The 18,504-nt window shown below is 46.7% G+C and overlaps 1 protein-coding gene across 2 annotated transcripts in view; it reads right to left on the minus strand.

The window, feature by feature from the left end:
- KATNAL2 (katanin catalytic subunit A1 like 2) overlaps nucleotides 1-15,717 on the minus strand; it is a 54,363-nt gene extending 38,646 nt beyond the window's left edge. The window contains exons 1-3 of one of the 2 annotated variants that reach the window (XM_060236200.1): nucleotides 15,593-15,717; nucleotides 3,078-3,148; nucleotides 1,482-1,648 (exon numbers count right to left, since the gene is read on the minus strand). In XM_060236200.1, the coding sequence (XP_060092183.1) occupies nucleotides 1,482-1,648; nucleotides 3,078-3,148; nucleotides 15,593-15,643 (289 nt within the window). In that variant the 5' untranslated portion in view covers nucleotides 15,644-15,717. The remainder of the gene's footprint in view (nucleotides 1-1,481; nucleotides 1,649-3,077; nucleotides 3,149-15,592) is intronic. The other variant, XM_060236201.1, reaches the window with a different exon arrangement.
- Nucleotides 15,718-18,504: the final 2,787 nt, after the last annotated feature.

Genomic DNA, 18,504 nt, shown 5'->3' on the forward strand with positions numbered 1-18,504 from the left:
ATCTAGTCCAGCATCCTGTCTCACCCACAAGGCTTCAAGGGCACAAGGTTTCAAGAGTCAGTGGACTCTCTCTTCTTTTCTTCCTGGGATAAGATAAAAATGTGTGAGCCAAAGGCCTAAAAACTTAGAGGGAACACTCAACACAATCTCCTTTACCTTCCCTCCCCACCCCCTCACACAGCAGACACCCTATGAGGTAGGTGGGGCTGAAAGAGCTCTCCCAGAAACTGCCCTTTCAAAGACAACTCCTACGAAAGCTATGGCTGACCCAAGGCCATTCCAGCAGCTGCAAGTGGAGGAGTGGGGAATCAAACCCGGTTCTCCCAGATAAGAGTCTATGCACTTAACCACTACACCAAACTGGCTCTCATAAGAACATAAGAGAAGCCATGTTGGATCAGGCCAATGCCCCATCCATTCCAACACTCTGTGTCACGCAGTGGCCAAAAAAATTATATATATATATATATATATATATATATATATATATATATATATATATATATATATATACATACATACACACACACACACATGCACGCACGAACACACACACTGTGGTTAATAGCCACTGATGGACCTCTGCTCCATATTTTTATCTAACCCCCTCTTGAAGCTGGCTATGCTTGTGGCCGCCACCACCTCCTGTGGCAGTGAATTCCACATGTTAATCACCCTTTGGATGAAGAAGTACTTCCTTTTATCCGTTTTAACCCAACTGCTCAGCAATTTCATCGAGCGCCCACGAGTTCTTGTATTGTGAGAAAGGGAGAAAAGTACTGCTTTCTCTACTTTCTTTATCCCATGCATAATCTTGTAAACCTCTATCATGTCACCCCACAGTCGACGTTTCTCCAAGCTAAAGAGACCCAAGCGTTTTAACCTTTCTTCATAGGGAAAGTGTTCCAAACCTTTAATCATTCTAGTTGCCCTTTTCTGCACTTTTTCCAATGCTATAATATCCTTTTTGAGGTGCGGTGACCAGAATTGTACACAGTATTCCAAATGAGACCGCACCATCGATTTATACAGGCATTATGATACTGGCTGGTTTGTTTTCAATTCCCTTCCTAATAATTCCCAGCATGGCGTTGGCCTTTTTTATTGCAATCGCACACTGTCTTGACATTTTCAGTGAGTTATCTACCACAACCCCAAGATCTCTCTCTTGGTCAGTCTCTGCCAGTTCACACCCCATCAACTTGTATTTATAGCTGGGATTTTTGGCCCCAATGTGCATTACTTTGCACTTGGCCACATTGAACCTCATCTGCCACGTTGATGCCCACTCACCCAGCCTCGACGGATCCCTTTGGAGTTCCTCACAATCCTCTCTGGTTCTCACCACCCTGAACAATTTAGTGTCATCTGCAAACTTGGCCACTTCACTGCTTACTCCCAACTCCAAACTCCAACTTCACTGCTTACTCCCAACTCTCTTAAGTAAATTCTGCAGGGCGAGGGGGAACAGAGCCACATACCAGCATCTAAGGCTTTTTTGGTAATCTTTGGGTACTTCTGGAATTTCACATAATAGTAGCTTTCGTATTCCATCAGGATAGTCTCCAGATCGACGTTGTCGCACACTTGGAAGCCGCGCAAGCCCAGCTTTGTCTCTTGTTCGAGCGTGTGGGCAGTGTCCACGTACCTGGGAACAACAGGTCAGAGATTTCAGGGCTCGGCTGTCGCAACCGCGAAGAGAAAGGCAGAATTTGAGAGTTAATATTTTGAAACAAAAAGAGAAAGAGGAAGAACGTGCTAGCGCTGAAGCAGTCAAAGATGTGTGCTACTGTCAGAGAGATGCTGCCTGTAAGGCAGCAGCGTTTAGAAAAAAGGTACTTACACACACAACACAGGAAGCTGCCTTCTACTGAATCAGACCACCCCGCCCCAGTCCATCAAGGCCAGGACTGTCTACTCAGACAGGGAGTGGCTCTCCAGGGTCTCAGGCTGAGGTCTTTCCCATCACCTACTACTTGGTCCTTTTAACTGGAGATGCCGGGGATTGAACCTGGGACCCACTGCATGCAAAGCAGAGGCTCTTCTACTGAGCCAGAGTCCCTTCGTGAGTCATCATTTGGCAACAGGTTTCCCTGACTGAGCACCTGTTCTGTGATTTGCCATGGTCCCTGGATCTTGGAGCTCAGGTAACCACAACCACCAGGGCTTTTTATTTTTTGTAGCAGGAACTCCTTTGCATATTAGGCCACACACCTCTAATGTAGCCAATCCTCCAAGAGCTTACAAAAAAGAGCCTTGTAAGCTCCAGGAGGACTGGCTACATCAGGGGTGTGTGGCCTAATATGCAAAGGAGCTCCTGCTAGAACTCCACCCCTAGCTGTATCTGAAGAAGTGAGCAGTGACTCACAAAAGTTCCTCCCCTGCCACAAATCGTGTCAGTCTTTGTGCTTGTGGACTCTTACTCTTTCCGGCTACCACAGACAGACTAACATGGCTCTCCTTTTTGATCTGTGTCCTCCCTTTGTCATCCCCTTGATAAACTGAACAGTACCACACTCTTCAACCTTAAGGATATAGACAAACTGGAACGGATCCAGAGGAGGGCGACTAAGATGGTGAGGGGTCTGGAGAACAAGTCCTACGAGGAAAGGTTGAAGGAGCTGGGGATGTTTAGCCTGGAGAGGAGGCGGCTGAGAGGTGATATGATCACCATCTTCAAGTGCTTGAAGGACTGTCATCTAGAGGATGGTGTGGAATTGTTTACTGTGGCCCCAGAAGTTAGGACCAGAACCAGTGGGTTGAAATTAAATCAAAAGAGTTTCCGGCTCAACATTAGGAAGAACTTCCTGACCGTTAGAGCGATTCCTCAGTGGAACAGGCTTCCTCGGGAGGTGGTGGGCTCTCCTTCCTTGGAGGTTTTTAAACAGAGGCTAGATGGCCATCTGACAGTGATGAAGATCCTGTGAATTTAGGGGGAGGTGTTTGTGAGTTTCCTGCATTGTGCAGGGGGTTGGACTAGATGCCCCTAGAGGTCCCTTCTAACTCTATGATTCCTCATGATAACAGAGAGAAAAAACCCTAAGAACAAAATATAATCTGTTAATCAGAACACATACCCTTCCTCGGTTAAATAATGTAAAATCAGAATGAGAAGGTTTTTTCGGCGGGCTTCTGATCGCATCTCTTCCTGTGAACAAAAAGGAGTGCTTTAGAACAAGGTCTGCTTATTTGGTTGCAGCACTGCCGGTTTTGAATTCTAAATTCCTTGAAAACACAGTTTTGATTCCCCCCCCCCCCCTCCATTCTGTTGTGGTTTATGGAACCACCACGCAACTCTAATGTCACGCACCTTCTTATCATATGTATGCATTCTTTGCGGAGCTCCAGTCTGGAAAGGACGAAGGCATGTGCAATGCTCAATTCCAATATATGTTTCTGCACCACACTGGTGTTGCGACCTTCGTGAAAAAGGCAGATGGGACCTACTAGGTTTGTAGGTTGCTTCAGATATGAACGCATGAAGCTGCCTTATACTGAAATCAGACCACCAGTTCTTCAAGTTCAGTACTGTCTGCTCAGACTGGCAGCAGCTCTCCAGGGTCTCAGGTTGAGGTCTGTTGGCCATCCAGAGAAATTCACTGGCCACTGTGTGAGCCAAGATGCTGGACTAGATGGACCACCGAGCTGATCCAACAGGGCTTATATTCTTATGAAGGCCTCAGTGCCCTGTAGATGCCCATCCAGAACAGCTGGTTGACCACTGTGTGAGGCAGGGTGCTAGACTAGATGCACTACTTTTTTGATCCAGCAGGGCTCTTTTGATGTTCTTATGGAGGCCTCAGCCTCTATGCCCTGTTGTTGGCCATCCAGAGCTACTGGTTGGCCACTGTGTGAGGCAGGATGCTGTACTAGATGGACCACTGGTCTGATCCAGCAGGGCTCTTCTGATGTTCTTATGGAGGCCTCGGTCTCTGTGCGCTGTTGTTGGCCACCCAGAGGAACTGGTTGGCCACTATGTGAGACAGAATGAAGGACTTGATGGCCCACTGGTCTGATCCAGCAGGGCTCTTCTGAAGTTCCTATAGAGGCCTCAGCCTCTCTGCCCTGTTGTTGGCCCTACAGAGAAACTGGTTGGTCACCGCATGAAACAGGATGCTGGACCAGATGGACCACTGATCTAATCCAGGAAGGCTCTTCTTATGATCCTACGAAGGCCTCAGCCTCTCTGCCCTGTTGTTGGTAACCCAGAGGAACTGGTTGGCCACTGTGTGAGACAAGATGCTGGACTAGATGGACCACTGGTCTAACCCAGGAGAGCTCTTATGTTCTAATGAAGGCCTCAGCCTCTTTGTCCTATTGTTGGCCCTCCAGAGGAACTGGTTGGCCACTGTGTGAGACAGGATGCTGGATCAGATGGACCACTGGTCTGAAACAGCAGGGCTCTTCTGATGTTCTTATGAAGGCCTTGGTCTCTGTGCCCTGTTGTTGGTCTTCCAGAGGAACTTCTTGGTCACCATTTGAAAAAGGATGCTGGACTAGATGCATCGCTTATCTGATCCAGCAGGGCTCTTATGTTCTTAAGTGATTTCAAAACAACCAGAAAACTACTGAAGAGAAAACTAAAGTCATGAAAATGTGTGTGGAAATTAGGAGACAGACCAAAGCAGTATGGGGCCAGAATTGGCAAAAAATACAAAACATGTGGAAAACCCCCAAAGTTTTGATAGTGAGAGAAGTTTTCAAAGAGCTGCCTAGACAGTCAGAGCCTGATTTTTTTCCCATAGGAAACAGAGCTCCATCTAGTGGTAACAAGAAGAAAAGTTATCCTATGTTATTCCAACTTTGTGTGCTTTAATGCAGGGGTCCCCAACCTCCGGGCCATGGACCGGTACTGGTCCGTGGCCTGTTAGCAACCAGGCTGTGAGTTGTATAATTATTTCATTATATATTACAGTGTAATAATAATAAGGAAGACGACATTGGATTTATACCCTGCCCTCCACTCCAAATCTCAGAGCAGCTCACAATTTCTTTTATCTTCTTCCTCCACAACAGACACCCTGTGAGGTGGGTGGGGCTGAGAGAGCTATTACAGCAGCTGCCCTTTCAAGGGCAACTCTGTGAGAGCTATGGCTGACCCAAGGCCATTCCAATAGCTGGAAGTGGAGGAGTGGGGAATCAAATAAGATAAGAGTCTGCATACTTAACCACCACAACAAAATAAAGTGCACACTTGTATCATCCCGAAAGCATCACACACACACACACACACACACAATCCATGGAAAAATTGCAATTCGACAAAACCAGTCCCTGGTGCCAAAAAGGTTGGGGATCACTGCTTTAATGGAATAACTTAAACCACATTTCCCCCTGTGGGAGCCAGGGCATTCTTAGGTGTGCTGCAACAGAACTGTTATCGAAACACAGGGCTTTTTTTTTTAGCAGGAACACACAGAAACACAGTTCCGGCTGGCTTGGTGTCAGGGGATGTGGCCTAATATGCAAATGAATCCCCACTGGGCTTTTTCTACAAAAAGTGAAACAATGGTGACATCAGGGGGAGTGGCCTAATATGCAAATGAGTTCCTTTTACAAAAAAAGCCCTGTCAAAACATAAAGCAAAGCTGCTGCGTGTCCATGCACAGACGATTGCGCCTGTTATCTCTCTGCGATTAATTGCTGTGGCTGTTCATCCTTCCAGTTCAGAGCAGGTAATTCCACTTTGCCTCTGCACTGGATGCAATTAGATCAGCCCCAGAAAAGGCTACCTGTAGCATCTCTGCATGAGTTACTGCTCTGGGCTGACCTCTGGCAGGGTCAGACTAGAATGGAGAGATTTCCTATGTGGGACAGCAATTACTCTTTCACGCTTTGAAATGGGGGCGTAACAATGATGTAAGCCTTCCGTTTTAATTCATAGTGGCCATTTGAAAAATAACAGGCCCTAACGTGATCTTCTCCCCGTAAGACAATTATGTTCTAGTCAAGCAAAATAAAGCATTGCGTTGCACAAGGAAGGGCCACGGCTCAGTGGAAGACAATCTGCTTTGCATGCAGAAGATCCCAGGTTCAATCCCCGGCATCTCCACTTTAAAGAACAAGGCGGTAAGTGATGAGAAAAGACCTCAGCCTGAGACCCCGGAGAGCTCCTGCCATTCTGAGTAGACAGTGCTGACTTTAGGGTTGCCAATCCCCAGGTGGGGCCGGAACAAAGCCAAAGGCATCCATTAACAACCCACCTTACTATGGAAAACTTTATATAAATAAATTACTTGGGAGGGGGGGGCTGTTAGGTAACGGCACCAAATTTTCAGTATAGCACCCAGAGCCTCTCCCCAATATACCCCCCCCCCCAAGTTTTAAAAAGATTGGACCAGGGGGCCCAATTCTATGAGCCCCAAAACAAGGTGCCCCTATCCTTCATTATTTCCTGTGGAAGGAAGGCATTTTAAAAAGTGTGCGGTCCCTTTAAATGTGAGGGCCAGAACTCCCTTTGGAGTTCGATTATGCTTGTCACAGCCCTGCTCCTGGCTCCACCCCCAAAGTCTCCTGATTCCACCCCCAAAGTCCCCAGATATTTCTTGAACTGGACTTGGCAACCCTAGCTGGCCTTGAAGGACCAGCAGTCTGATTCAGTGCAAATCATCTCTCTCCCTCGTCAAGTTCCCTTGCCATGTTAATGCTTTATTCTTTCACTGCGGTTTTCTGAAACACCCGCTCCTGGAAAAACGAAAGTATCTGGGCCCTCCGGCAGTGTCTGCCTCCCCGAGGCCATGTCTATCTGTTAAAGAGTGTTTTGCTAACAAATTTCATAGTGTGAGAACGTCTGCTTTGCAACAGCTTACTGTTTTGAACTTATCTCGTGCCAGAGAGTTAAGCACGCGTTCAATGGCTAACTGCTTCCATATATTCACTCATTCGCATCCCGCCTTAATTTTGTCACTGGCTTTGCCAGGGGTACTGTCCTGTCCTACAATAAGCACTAATTCTGAAAAGTGGAAAGTTGTTATTATTGAATTGTAAACCTAACATCTGTGTGTGTGTGTGTGTGTACACGTGTACTAATCCCATGAATTTCTAAAAAGGTTCACAATCAAGGCTTTTTTTGAGCAGGAACGCACAGGAGCATAGTTCTGGATGGCTTGGCATCAGGAAGTCTGTCCTAATATACAAATGAGTTCCTGCTGGGCTTTTTCTACAAAAAAGCCCTGTTTGAAACAATGATGGGAAAGGGTTTGTCCTAATACACAAATGAGACAAATGAGTTCCTATTGGGCTTTTTCTACAAAAAAAGCCCACATGTCTCTCCCCACATGTTCCCCAGAGAGTGCTGAGGTCGGGGTCTCAGAACCTCCTTGTAATCCCTGGGCCAAAGGAGGCCCGTCTGAAAGCGACCAGGGACAGGGCCTTCTCGATTGCAGCTCCCTGTTGGTGGAATCAGCTCCCGGAGGAGGTGAGGGCCCTGCGGAACCTGGAGCAGTTCCGCAGGGCCTGTAAAACAACCCTCTTCCGGTTGGCATATAATTAATTGTGATCAGAATGCCGAATACTAAATCTCAAACATCAGATTACTGAATATTGGAAATTGAAGGACTGATTTAAGGAAAATGTAGCATAGTGTATACCGATGTGAGTTTTATGTATTTTTAGGTTTTTATTGTATAATTTTAATCATATTTAAACGGATTTCTGTTAGCTTTTACTGTTGTAAGCCGCCCTGAGCCCACCTCAGTGGGGTAGGGCGGGATATAAATCGAATAAAATAAATAAATAAATTAAAAAGCCATGTTTGAAACAATGATGATGTCAAAGGGGGTGTCCTAATACACAAATGAGTTCCTATTGGGCTTTTTCTAGACAAAAAAAAAAGAGCGCTGTTCAGTTAAAAGATTCCCTGATGCAGCAGCATCTGCAAAGATAAGTAGGTGTTTACACACACATCGCTTGCTGAAATTGTGGGTGAATTCAAGGGAGATGCTATCCAGTCACACTGCATGGCTTTCAGTGGGAAGTGTATTTACATGTGTAACTCCTGCCATGCTCTGGCACGACTAGTCACACCTCAATATCTCCCTACATGAGTGTCTCTTTAAATCTCAGAAGCTGGAGAGGCGGGGAGAGCAGAAAGAGCTACATGTGTAAGTGAGTGGAAGTGAGAGAGCCCAGCTCCTCTGTTCATTTTTCAATACTTTCAGAAGTTGTTTGTATAGTAAACAGGATAGTAAAGAGTTAACTAGAACATAATTATGGGATAGAGGAAAACTCCACCCCCTGGACCTCTCTCTCTGTAAATTGGTTGAAATACAGCAGACTGTTACATTCAGCAACTCTGGTGAGTAAAGCTATCTATACCATTGCCCCAGGGAGATGACAAAAGTGTGGGCATGCAAACTGTTTGTTTTGGCTGCTTTGTGTGTGTGTGTTTGTGTGTGAGTTAACTTTCATTTTAGTGGAAATGAGGCAGCTGTGGAACCATTTGAATGCAAAAAAGAGGAGGAGGAAATGAAGACTGCATTCAGAGGAACTGTATTGTTATTTATTTTTAGGGAATGGGAAAGTCTCCTGGCTCCACCCCCAAAGTCCCCAGATATTTCCTGAGTTGGACCTGGCAACCCTATGCTCATGTCAGCAGGAACTTCTGCAAGTGCCAGCCTACAAATGGGCAACATCAACAACTGCCTGTACACATGGTTTCCCTGTTGTGAAAGGGTCCACCTGAGGATGTAAGGAAAGCTGGCACTCTCCTGATTTTCTGCAAACTATGCAAAACGCTCTATTCAAGAGGGCTTTTTTAACGTAAGAAAAGCCATGTTGGATCAGGCCAATGGCCCATCCAGTCCAACACTCTGTGTCACACAGTGGCCAAAACCCCCCCCCCAGGTGCCATCAGGAGGTCCACCGGTGGGGCCAGGACACTAGAAGCCCTCCCACTGTGCTCCCCTCAAGCACCAAAAGCAGACAGAGAGTTAACCATACAGAGAGTTCCAACAATAAGCTGTGGCTAATAGCTACTGATGGACCTCGGCACCATACACAGGTAATTGGGATGCACTGAACTTACTGGTTCACAAACTTACTTGGATACAGGAGTAGGAACTGTAGTCTAGGCTGCTGTTTATTTTATTATTTGATTTGATTTATATCCCGCTCTCCCTGCCAAAGCAGGCTCAGGGCGGCTTATTCTAAGTAGAATCCTCGTATGTGATTTCCTTACCGTTTAATGTGTCATGTGAATAGTGATCGTTGTGCTTCAGTTCTTTCTGGTGGTTCTAGACCTCTGAAAGCCTAACGCATTAGTTATTGAACGTGTGGGGAGGGAAGGGTCAGGGACTGACTTCCCACTAACCTTACCTCGCTCTCTCTTCTCCTCTTCTCAGCATGGCTTCCGTCTGATTTCGCACAAGCTGCCCCGGGGCTGCAACTCGCTCTGCCTCTTTCGCACAGCAAACGAGATCCTCTAAAAAACAGTTTCTGTTTGCCGGGCAAAAAAGGCAAAGCAAGCTGCAGCCCCGGAGCAGATAGCGTGAAATCCGACGGAATTCCGTCTGATTTCGCATGAGCTGCCCCGGGGCTGCCACTCGCTCTGCCTCTTTCGCGCAGCAAACGAGATCCTCTAAAAAACAGTTTCTGTTTGCCGTGCAAAAAAGGCAAAGCAAGTTGCAGCCCCGGAGCAGATAGCGTGAAATCCGACGGAAGCCCCACTGAGAAGAGGAGAGTGAGAGCGAGGGTAAGGCTAGTAGGAAATCGGTCAGGATGTTTCTGTGTACTTCTGAGGGCCGGCTTCTGCTGTCAAGAAGGCACATGGTGGAATTTCGGTTCCGTGGTTGGGGTGACGTCTGTCCTTACTGGATCGGCATCTGCGCGTGGAGGCAATACACAGCGGAACAGCCGACTACATTCCTTGCTTACAGTTTGTAGGGTGTTTTATACCCTGCCCTTTACTACCTGGAGGAGTTTCAGACAGGCTTACAATTGTCTTTCCCTTCCTCTCCCTACAACAGGCACCCTGTGAGGTAGATGGGGCTGAGAAAGCTCTAACAGAAATTGATCTTGAGAGGAACACCTCTGAGAGAACTGTGAATGACCCAAGGTCACCCTTGTGAGCTGCATGTGGAGGACTGGGAATTAAAACCTGGTTCTCCAGATTAGAGCCCCCTGCTCTTAACCATTACACCAAACTAGCCCTCTAGTGCCACTCCCACTAGTGCCATGTCCACTGGAATGCCCACATTTACACTAGCGCAATGGTCTTTGCTACTGCTCTGCAAATATGCCAAAGTTGTTGTTGTTCAGTCGCACAGTCGAGTCCGACTCTTTGCGACCCCATGGACAAAGTCACGCCAGGCCTTCCTGTCTTCCACCATCCTCCGAAGTCTGCTCAAATTCATGTTTGTTACATCAGTAACACTGTCCAGCCATCTCTTCTTCTGCCGTCCCCTTCTTCTTTGGCCTTCTGTCTTTCCCAGCATCAGGATCTTCTCCAGGGAGTGCTCCCTTCTCATTGGGTACCAAAGTATTTGAGCTTCAGCATCTGACCTTCCAGGGAACAGTCAGGGTAGATTTCCCTGAGGACTGAATGATTTGATCTTCTTGCAATCCAAGGGACTCTCAAGAGTCTTCTCCAGCACCACATCTCAAAAGTATCTATTCTTCTGCGCTTGGCCTTCCTTATGGTCCAGCTCTCACAGCCATACATTATTACTGGGAATACCATCGCTTTGACTATATGCCAATGAGCACAGTTTTATATCACTAAGCTATATATGATGCGTTTTAGGTTGTTGAAGTGTGCAGTGCCTGTCACGCCCTGCACTGACATAAATGACCTTTACACCACAACGGCATGGCGGGGGTGGGGTCAGTCAGCTCCCTGTGCCAATTGTGCATCCCCTTTAGGATTGCACTGTTAACCTGCGAATAAGCAGGCCTTCAATTCAGCAGAAGCTCACAGAAGCGCAGGTCCTGAACCTTTCTGAGGGTTCTCCCTCTTCCTCCCCACCTACCCTGTCCATTTAATAGTAGGTACAGCTGCATAACAATCCCTGGATCAGGAGAGCGGGCAGCCAGCCAGCCATCAGGAGCTTTACCACGCCCCCAGCAGCCCTCATTAACCCCTGGAGAAGCCCGCGCCACTCTTTCTCCACTTCTTATGTGGTTTTGGGCGACGGGTGACTTGCTGGCCTTTTGACTGTGGAGGGGGGGGGGGCAGCCAAGGAGAGCCCCAGGTGAGCGAGGCCTGCTTGGGTGGCTGGATCTCTAGCTAGTCCAAGCAGGCCTCACTTGCCCGGGGCTCTCCTTTCTTGCATCGGGTTGGTTTTGGCTGGTGGGGGGCAGCATATGCTAATGAGTCCTGCTGATAAGCTCCACCACCTATTTTTCTACAAAACGACCCCTGCAAATAAGTCTCGCTGCTTTCAGTGAATGTGCACAGGATGAGGCTGTATGGGCTTGAAAACGTTATCCTTCCTGACGATAGCTTTGGAATCCTATAAATCACTTTCCTGGGAATAAGCCCTGCAGGGGTCCATCAGTGGCTATTAGTCACAAGGTCTAGATGGAACACTCTAGAGCAGTGATGCTCTGTATTCTCGGTGCTTGGGGGGGGCAACATGGGGGGCTTCTGGAGTTCTGGTCCTGCTGGTGGACAATCCTTCTGGATCTAAACCATTTTATAACCACCTTCCATTTTGCTTGGCCCCTGCTCCGTTCCGCTCTGCCTTCCCTTCCAAGCGCCAATCCTTCCTGCTCTCCAGACTTTTGCTAAACATACCACACTTCACCAATGGCAACAACAACAAAAAAAGCCCTGCACTCAGAATAAATTATGCAGATCAGGGGCATTTGCATGAATTTGATCATCTATTCTGAGCGCAACATTTAGATTTCGCTCGACGTTAGAGCGGGTGGTTGCTACAGCAAGGAGCAGATCTTGCCCACGTACGCATGTGCAGAAGCACTTAACAAGCAAAGCATTACTTAAAATTCAGTTTAGGTTTATAGTGATTTACGCTCACTTCTTTAATTGGTATGTGGAACGCCACCATCTTTACAGCCATTGGTATTTCAATAGACGTTTAAGTGTTTAAAGTTTAATAAGCTCCCATTCCTAGAACCAAAAAAAAAATGGGTGTAATTAAATTTTCAATTACTATAAGGGGTTTTCGGTCCATACAATTAATAAAAGCTTAAGGCACTTAAACAGGAGCTAGTTTTAGAAGCTTAAAAGCGCTCCCGCTAATTAGCTTCCATGCTTACAGAGCACATTAGTCATTTCTTAAAATGCCACACACAGTTTCCTTTTGCAGCTGCCAAAAGATGAATTAGCGGGCAATCAAGGTTTAATATTACCATCTGATAATTCCTCAAGGGTTCCTCCCCACCCCACCAAAAAGGTGCTGATGTTGCTCTGCTAATTTTAATGAAGCTGGCAGGATCGACGTGTATTTGCATAGCATTACTGTGGTCCTTGGACGATTCGGTAGACCCTCGTTTGCAAAAGGGTATGTTCATTCAATTAAATACTTGGCTAGCGAGTCCAAATAGATGATTCTCTCCGCACGGAGAGTTGAACCAAGGGGGTCACGTGGCTCAACCATACGTGGCTCAACCATACGGCAGCATGTTACTACTACCAAAAGGTTTGCAGGCCCCTCTTTTGCTCTTGGCAGGCAGGCAAAATCTTTTCTAGTTGATAAAGACCGAGTCAGTACCGACCAATGGCGTGACGTCACATCGTGACATTTTCTGGGCAGACTTTTTTTTCTGGGGTGGTTTGCCATTATATGAAGCTGCCTTATACTAAATCATACCCTTGGTCCATCAAAGTCAGTATTGTCTACTCAGACTGGCAGCGGCTCTCCAGGGTCTCAAGCTGAGGTTTTTCACACCTATTTGCCTGGACCCTTTTTTTTGGAGATGCCAGGGATTGAACCTGGGACCTTCTGCTTCCCAAGCAGATGCTCTACCACTGAGCCACCGTCCATCCCCTGACCAGCAGTGGCTCTCCAAGGTCTCAAGCTGAGGTTTTTCACACCTATCTGCCTGGACCCTTTTTAGTTGGAGATGCCGGGGATTGAACCTGGGATCTTCTGCTTACCAAGCAGATGCTCTACCACTGAGCCACTGTCCCTCTGCCACTGCCTTCCCCAATCAGTTACACTTTACCCCCAGCAAGCTGGGTACGCATTATACCGACTTCGGAAGGATGGAAGGCTGATTAAACTTTGAGCCGGCTACCTGAACTCAGCTTCCACCGGGATCGAACTCAGGTCATGAGCAGAGTTTGGAGCGCAGTACTGCAGTTTACCACTCTGCGCCACAGGGCTCCCTTTCTAGTTGATAGCGCTGCCATTTGTTCATTTTGCCTGCACATGCCTGAAGCCGTACCATGCCAGACTGTAACGTTTAGCCCGACAGGCAGAGATTCTCTAGGGTCTCAGGCAGAGGTCTTTAATACCACCTAGCACCTGCTCTTTAGATGCCAGAGACTGTACCTGGGTCCTTCACAACGCTGAACAAATGCTGTACCACTGAGCCGCAACCGCTTTCCAATGTGGGTTGTATCCAGTTATGTGCATGCATACAATTCTTTCTTACACACATACACACACTTTCCCTGTTTACCTATTCCCTCTTCTTTTTTTTTTCCTATTTCATCACATGTAGGTAAACGTACAGCTAGTCCCCTGCAAGACCCCGCAAGCGCTGAGTTGTTACTGACCCATGAAGTGACGGTCACATCACAACATTTTCTTGTCAGACTTTGATGGAACCCATCCATCATCTTGTGTTGGGTCTTCCTCTTCTCCTACTGTCTTTGGCTCTTCCTAGCATATACTGTGTTTTCCAGTGAGCCTTGGATTCTCACGAAGTAATTAAGCTTATCAATACATAACAATACAAAAAAATCTAAAGACAAACAACATATAGGGTGGGGGAGACTTGTCTTAGCAGTAGTATGTGCGAAAAGGATCTAGGGGTCTTAACGGACCATATGCTGAACATGAGTCAACAGGGTGAATGCGGTGGCTAAAAAGGCAAACGCAATTTTGGGCTGTATCAAGTAAGACCTCACCTGGAGTATTGTGTTTAGTTTTGGGGCACCAAATTTTAAGAAGGGTGTAGACAAACTGGAATGGGTCCAGAGGAGGGTAACAAAGACAGTGAGGGGTCTGGAGATCAAGTCCTATTAAGAAAGGCTGAAGGAGCTGGGCATGTTTAGCCTGGAGAGGAGGCAGCTGAGAGGTGATATGATCACCATCTTCAAGTACTTGAAGGGCTGTCATAGAGAGGATGGCGTGGAATTGTTTTCTGTGGCCCCAGAAGGTAGGACCAGAACCAATGGGTTGAAATTAAATCAAAAGAGCTTCTGTCTCAACATTAGGAAGAACTTCCTGACCATTAGAGCAGTTCCTCAGTGGAACAGGCTTCCTCGGGAGGTGGTGGGCTCTCCTTCCTTGGAGGTTTTTAAACAGAGACTAGATGGCCATCTGACAGCAATGAGGATCCTGTGAATATAGGGGGAGGTGTTTGTGAGTTTCCTGCACTGTGCAGGGGGCTGGACTAGATGACCCTGGAAGTCTCTTCTAACTCCATGATTCTATGATTTCAGCAGCCCACAGTGTCAGACCGGGGTCTAGGAAAAAAGCCCAAAGAAAAAAACTCACAGACATAATTGCTCACAGGAAGAAAGCCCACATGGAAAGAAGCTCATTCTGAAAGAAGCCCACATGGAATAGGCTTGCCAAGTCAATAAATATCTGGGAACTTTGGGGGTGGAGCCAGGAGCAAGGTTGTGACAAGCATAACTGAACTCCAAAGGGAGTTCTGGCTGTCACATCTGAAGGGACCACACTCCTTTTAAATGCCTTCCCAGCATAGGAAATAATGAAGGATAAGGGCACCTTCTTTTGGGGCTCATAGAACTGGACCCCCTCGTTGAATCCTTTTGAAACTTGGAGGGTATTTTAGGGATAGGCACTGGATGCTGTACTGTAAATTTGGTGCATCTACCTCAAAAAAGAGCCCTCCAGAGCCCCAGATACCTGTGGATCAAGTCTCCATTATACCATTTTCTCACATCATCTGCTATTTTGTCCACTCAACTGGAGATGCTGGGGACTGAACCTGGGACCTTCTGCATGCACCAGAGGCTCTGCCACTGAACCAATAATGAATGGTTTAATTGACAAAAAGCCTACTCAGGAGGCTGCAACTGGCAATAAAAGGGACGAGGGAGAGCATATAAGCTCTTCTTGCAAGCCATTTGTTTCCTCCCAAAAAAAATCAATGCCCCCAGATGCTCCACCAATATCTCATTTTGAATAATAAAGGGCTTCAAATTAAGGAGCAAACATTAGTAAAGCGGACGCTATTATTTAAAAACAAAGAAACAGCGAGCTCATATTGCAAAAACTAGATCGCAACCTTTTCTGCTTTAAATTATTTTTAAAAGATATTACAAAAGACAAACAAAAAGTTACAGGTAAGTCAAACGCATGTGCGCGTGCGCTGACGGGGGGGGGGGTGCGTGAAAAGGGCCAACCCCTTGGCGCATGTGCACCAGACCCCGAGTCTCCGGTTACCATAGTAACGGAAGAAACACAACCCCGGCTTTATTCTCACTCACCGCCTCTTTGGCCTGATAAGTCGTTTTCAGCGTTTGGTAGGTTAGCTCCATTTGTGCAGCGAGGCTTAAGGGAGAGGCGCGTCTCGCCTTCCCTTCCAGGCCGCTCGCTCCACCGAAAAAGCCGCCGCCTCACAAGACACTCAACGGCGACTTTTTAAGGTGAACCAACCTGACCAATCAACATCCCTCACCCGCCTCAGTTTAGCCAATAGCAGACTGTTCCGCCTGAGGAGGCGGGATGACGAACTAGCCAATGGAACAACGGGAAAAGAGTTGACCAATCACGGGCTGATTAAATGAAGGCGGGAACACTGCAGGCCAGGGGTGTCAAACTTATTTGTTATGAAGGCCGGATCTGACATAAATGAGACTTTGTCGGCCGGGCCACATGTGTACCTATTTAAGATTAGGTAGCCGAGCTATAAGAGCCCTGTGGCAAAGAGTGGTAAAGCTGCAGTACTGCAGTCCTAAGTGCTCTGCTCACGACCTGAGTTCGATCCCAGTGGAAGCTGGGTTCAGGTAGCTGGCTCCAGGTTGACTCAGCCTTCCATCCTTCTTAGATCGGTAAAATGAGTCCCCAGCTTGCTGAGGGGAAAGTATAGATGACTGGGGAAGGCAATGGCAAACCACCCCGTTAAAAAGTCTGCCGTGAAAGCAGCATCACTGCAGAGTCAAAAACGACTGGTGCTTGCACAGGGGACTACCTTAACTTTTACCTTTAGCAGAGATATAAACTTTATAAAGGACACCAGAGAAACAGAATTAAAGATTTAAAAAAATTAAAACATACTTAAAACATTAGTACTTGTTGCTCTTAAAGGTGCTTTCTTTTTATTTCTCCCATGGGATTCAGCGAACTGGGCGAAGGAAGCTCTGTCTCTTTCCTTCCTTCCCCAGGGGACCAGGAGAGGAAGGAACCTCAGCCAATAGAAGGAAGAGAGGCTTGGCTCTGTAGCTCTGCTGTATGATTGAGAGAGCCTGGCAAAGCAAGCTTTCCCTCCCGCCTTCCTCCCCAAGGGAGGAGCTTTAGCCAGTGGAGAAAATAGAGGTTTTGCTCTGTAGCTCCTGTGTGATTGAGCAAGCCTGGCAAAGCAAGCTGTGATGCAGAAGGAAGCAAGAGATAGGGAGAAGGAAGCAGATGACAGCCAGTTGCTCGGGGGACTGATAGGAGCCCTCTGGGGGCCTGATTTGGCCCCCAGACTACATGTCTTACAACCCTGCTTAGGTGCTAGAACAAAGCAGTAGACAAGTGCACCTTTAAGACCAACTAAATTTTATTCAGAATGTAAGTTTAAGTATGCTCTAAGCAGACTTCATCAGACAAAAATGCTGCAATAAGTAGTCAGCCTGACCAATCAGGGCACCGATCTGGGGCTTTACTTTCCCCGCCCTCTTTGGCCATAGAAGTCTTGGATGACTCCAGGGGATTCTGCTTACTTTGGCTGCAAGAGAATAATGGCATCATATGTCCACTTATCTCCCTCCTCTTCTCCCAGCTCTGCCCCCAAATTTTCATGGGATTTCCCAGCTCCTCCTATAATGGGAATTTATAATTTCCCCTTTAAATTCTATAATTTCCCCTTTAAATTCTTACGAGGAAGCAAAAGTCAGACTGCTAACTAATCCTAAATGTTTCCACCCTCTTACTCCTATTGACTTCAATTCTCTTAGAAAGGGATACATTTTAGGATGGACAAAGCGGACCAATCAACATCCCTCACCCTCCTCCGTTTAGCCAATAGCAAACTATTCCACCGGAGGAGGCGGGATGAAGAACTAGCCAATGGAACGACGGGAAAATATTATCTTAGAAAGGGATACATTTTAAGATTGACAAAGCGGACCAATCAACATCTCTCACCCTCTTCTGTTTAGGAATATACCACATGCCCATAATATAGGCCCCTTGCCCATTTCAGGTGCGAATCACTTTGGGACGATTATTTATTGAAACCATTTTTATGTCACCTTTCTACCTAATTCGGGCCCCCAAGGCAGTAGAACATTAAAAAAACAGCATTAAAAATTATAAAATAGTACAATAAAAACACAGAAACACACAACACAAAAACCAGCGCGTTAGAGTTCCTTACGAATTGCTGAACATCACATTTTGAAGATTTTACGCTATATTTAGTTTTACCTGTGGCACCTTGAAATCTAATCTTTCATAGACCACAGTATATCAAACATAGAGTTACCTGGAGATTTGAGAGTGGGGTTTAGGGAGAGGAGGGAACTCGGTAGACTATAATGCCATGTAGTCCACCTTCCAAAGCAGCCATCTGCTCCAGAAGTGGAATAAATGCTTAAATATATAAATAATGTTATTTATGTAGTCTCGAGATCAGTTGTGATTTCAGAAGATCTCCAGCTCCCACCTGGTGGTTGGCAACCCTAATGGGCCATAAAAATTAGTTGGCTGTCATACCCCATAGAAGAGCCCCGTGGCGCAGAGTGTTAAAGCTGCAGCACTGCAGTCCTAAGCTCTGCTCACAACCTGAGTTCGATCCCCGGTGGAAGCTGGGTTTTCAGGTAGCTGGCTCGAGGTTGACTCAGCCTTCCATATTTCCGAGGTCGGTCAAACGAGTACCCAGCTTGCTGGGGGGAAAGTGTAAATGACTGGGGAAGGCAATGGCAAACCACCCTGTAAAAAGTCTGCTGTGAAAACGTTGCGAAAGCACATTTCACCCCAGAGTCGGAAACGAATGGTGCTTGCACAGGGGACCTTTCCTTTCCATATCCCATATGGGCAGGAGGAGTTGTTTTACAAGACTGTAATAAATCAGATCTCTAATGTGCAGTAGCGTCTGTTTATATCCTCGTTAGCAAATTGGTAAGAATTTATAAAATGCTTTATGGAGCAATCCTAAGAGTGCTTTCTAAAGTGCAATTTTTTCCCCCTGCTGGAA

This window comes from Heteronotia binoei, chromosome 4, assembly GCF_032191835.1.
Source record: "Heteronotia binoei isolate CCM8104 ecotype False Entrance Well chromosome 4, APGP_CSIRO_Hbin_v1, whole genome shotgun sequence".
NCBI classification, from domain to species: domain Eukaryota; kingdom Metazoa; phylum Chordata; class Lepidosauria; order Squamata; family Gekkonidae; genus Heteronotia; species Heteronotia binoei.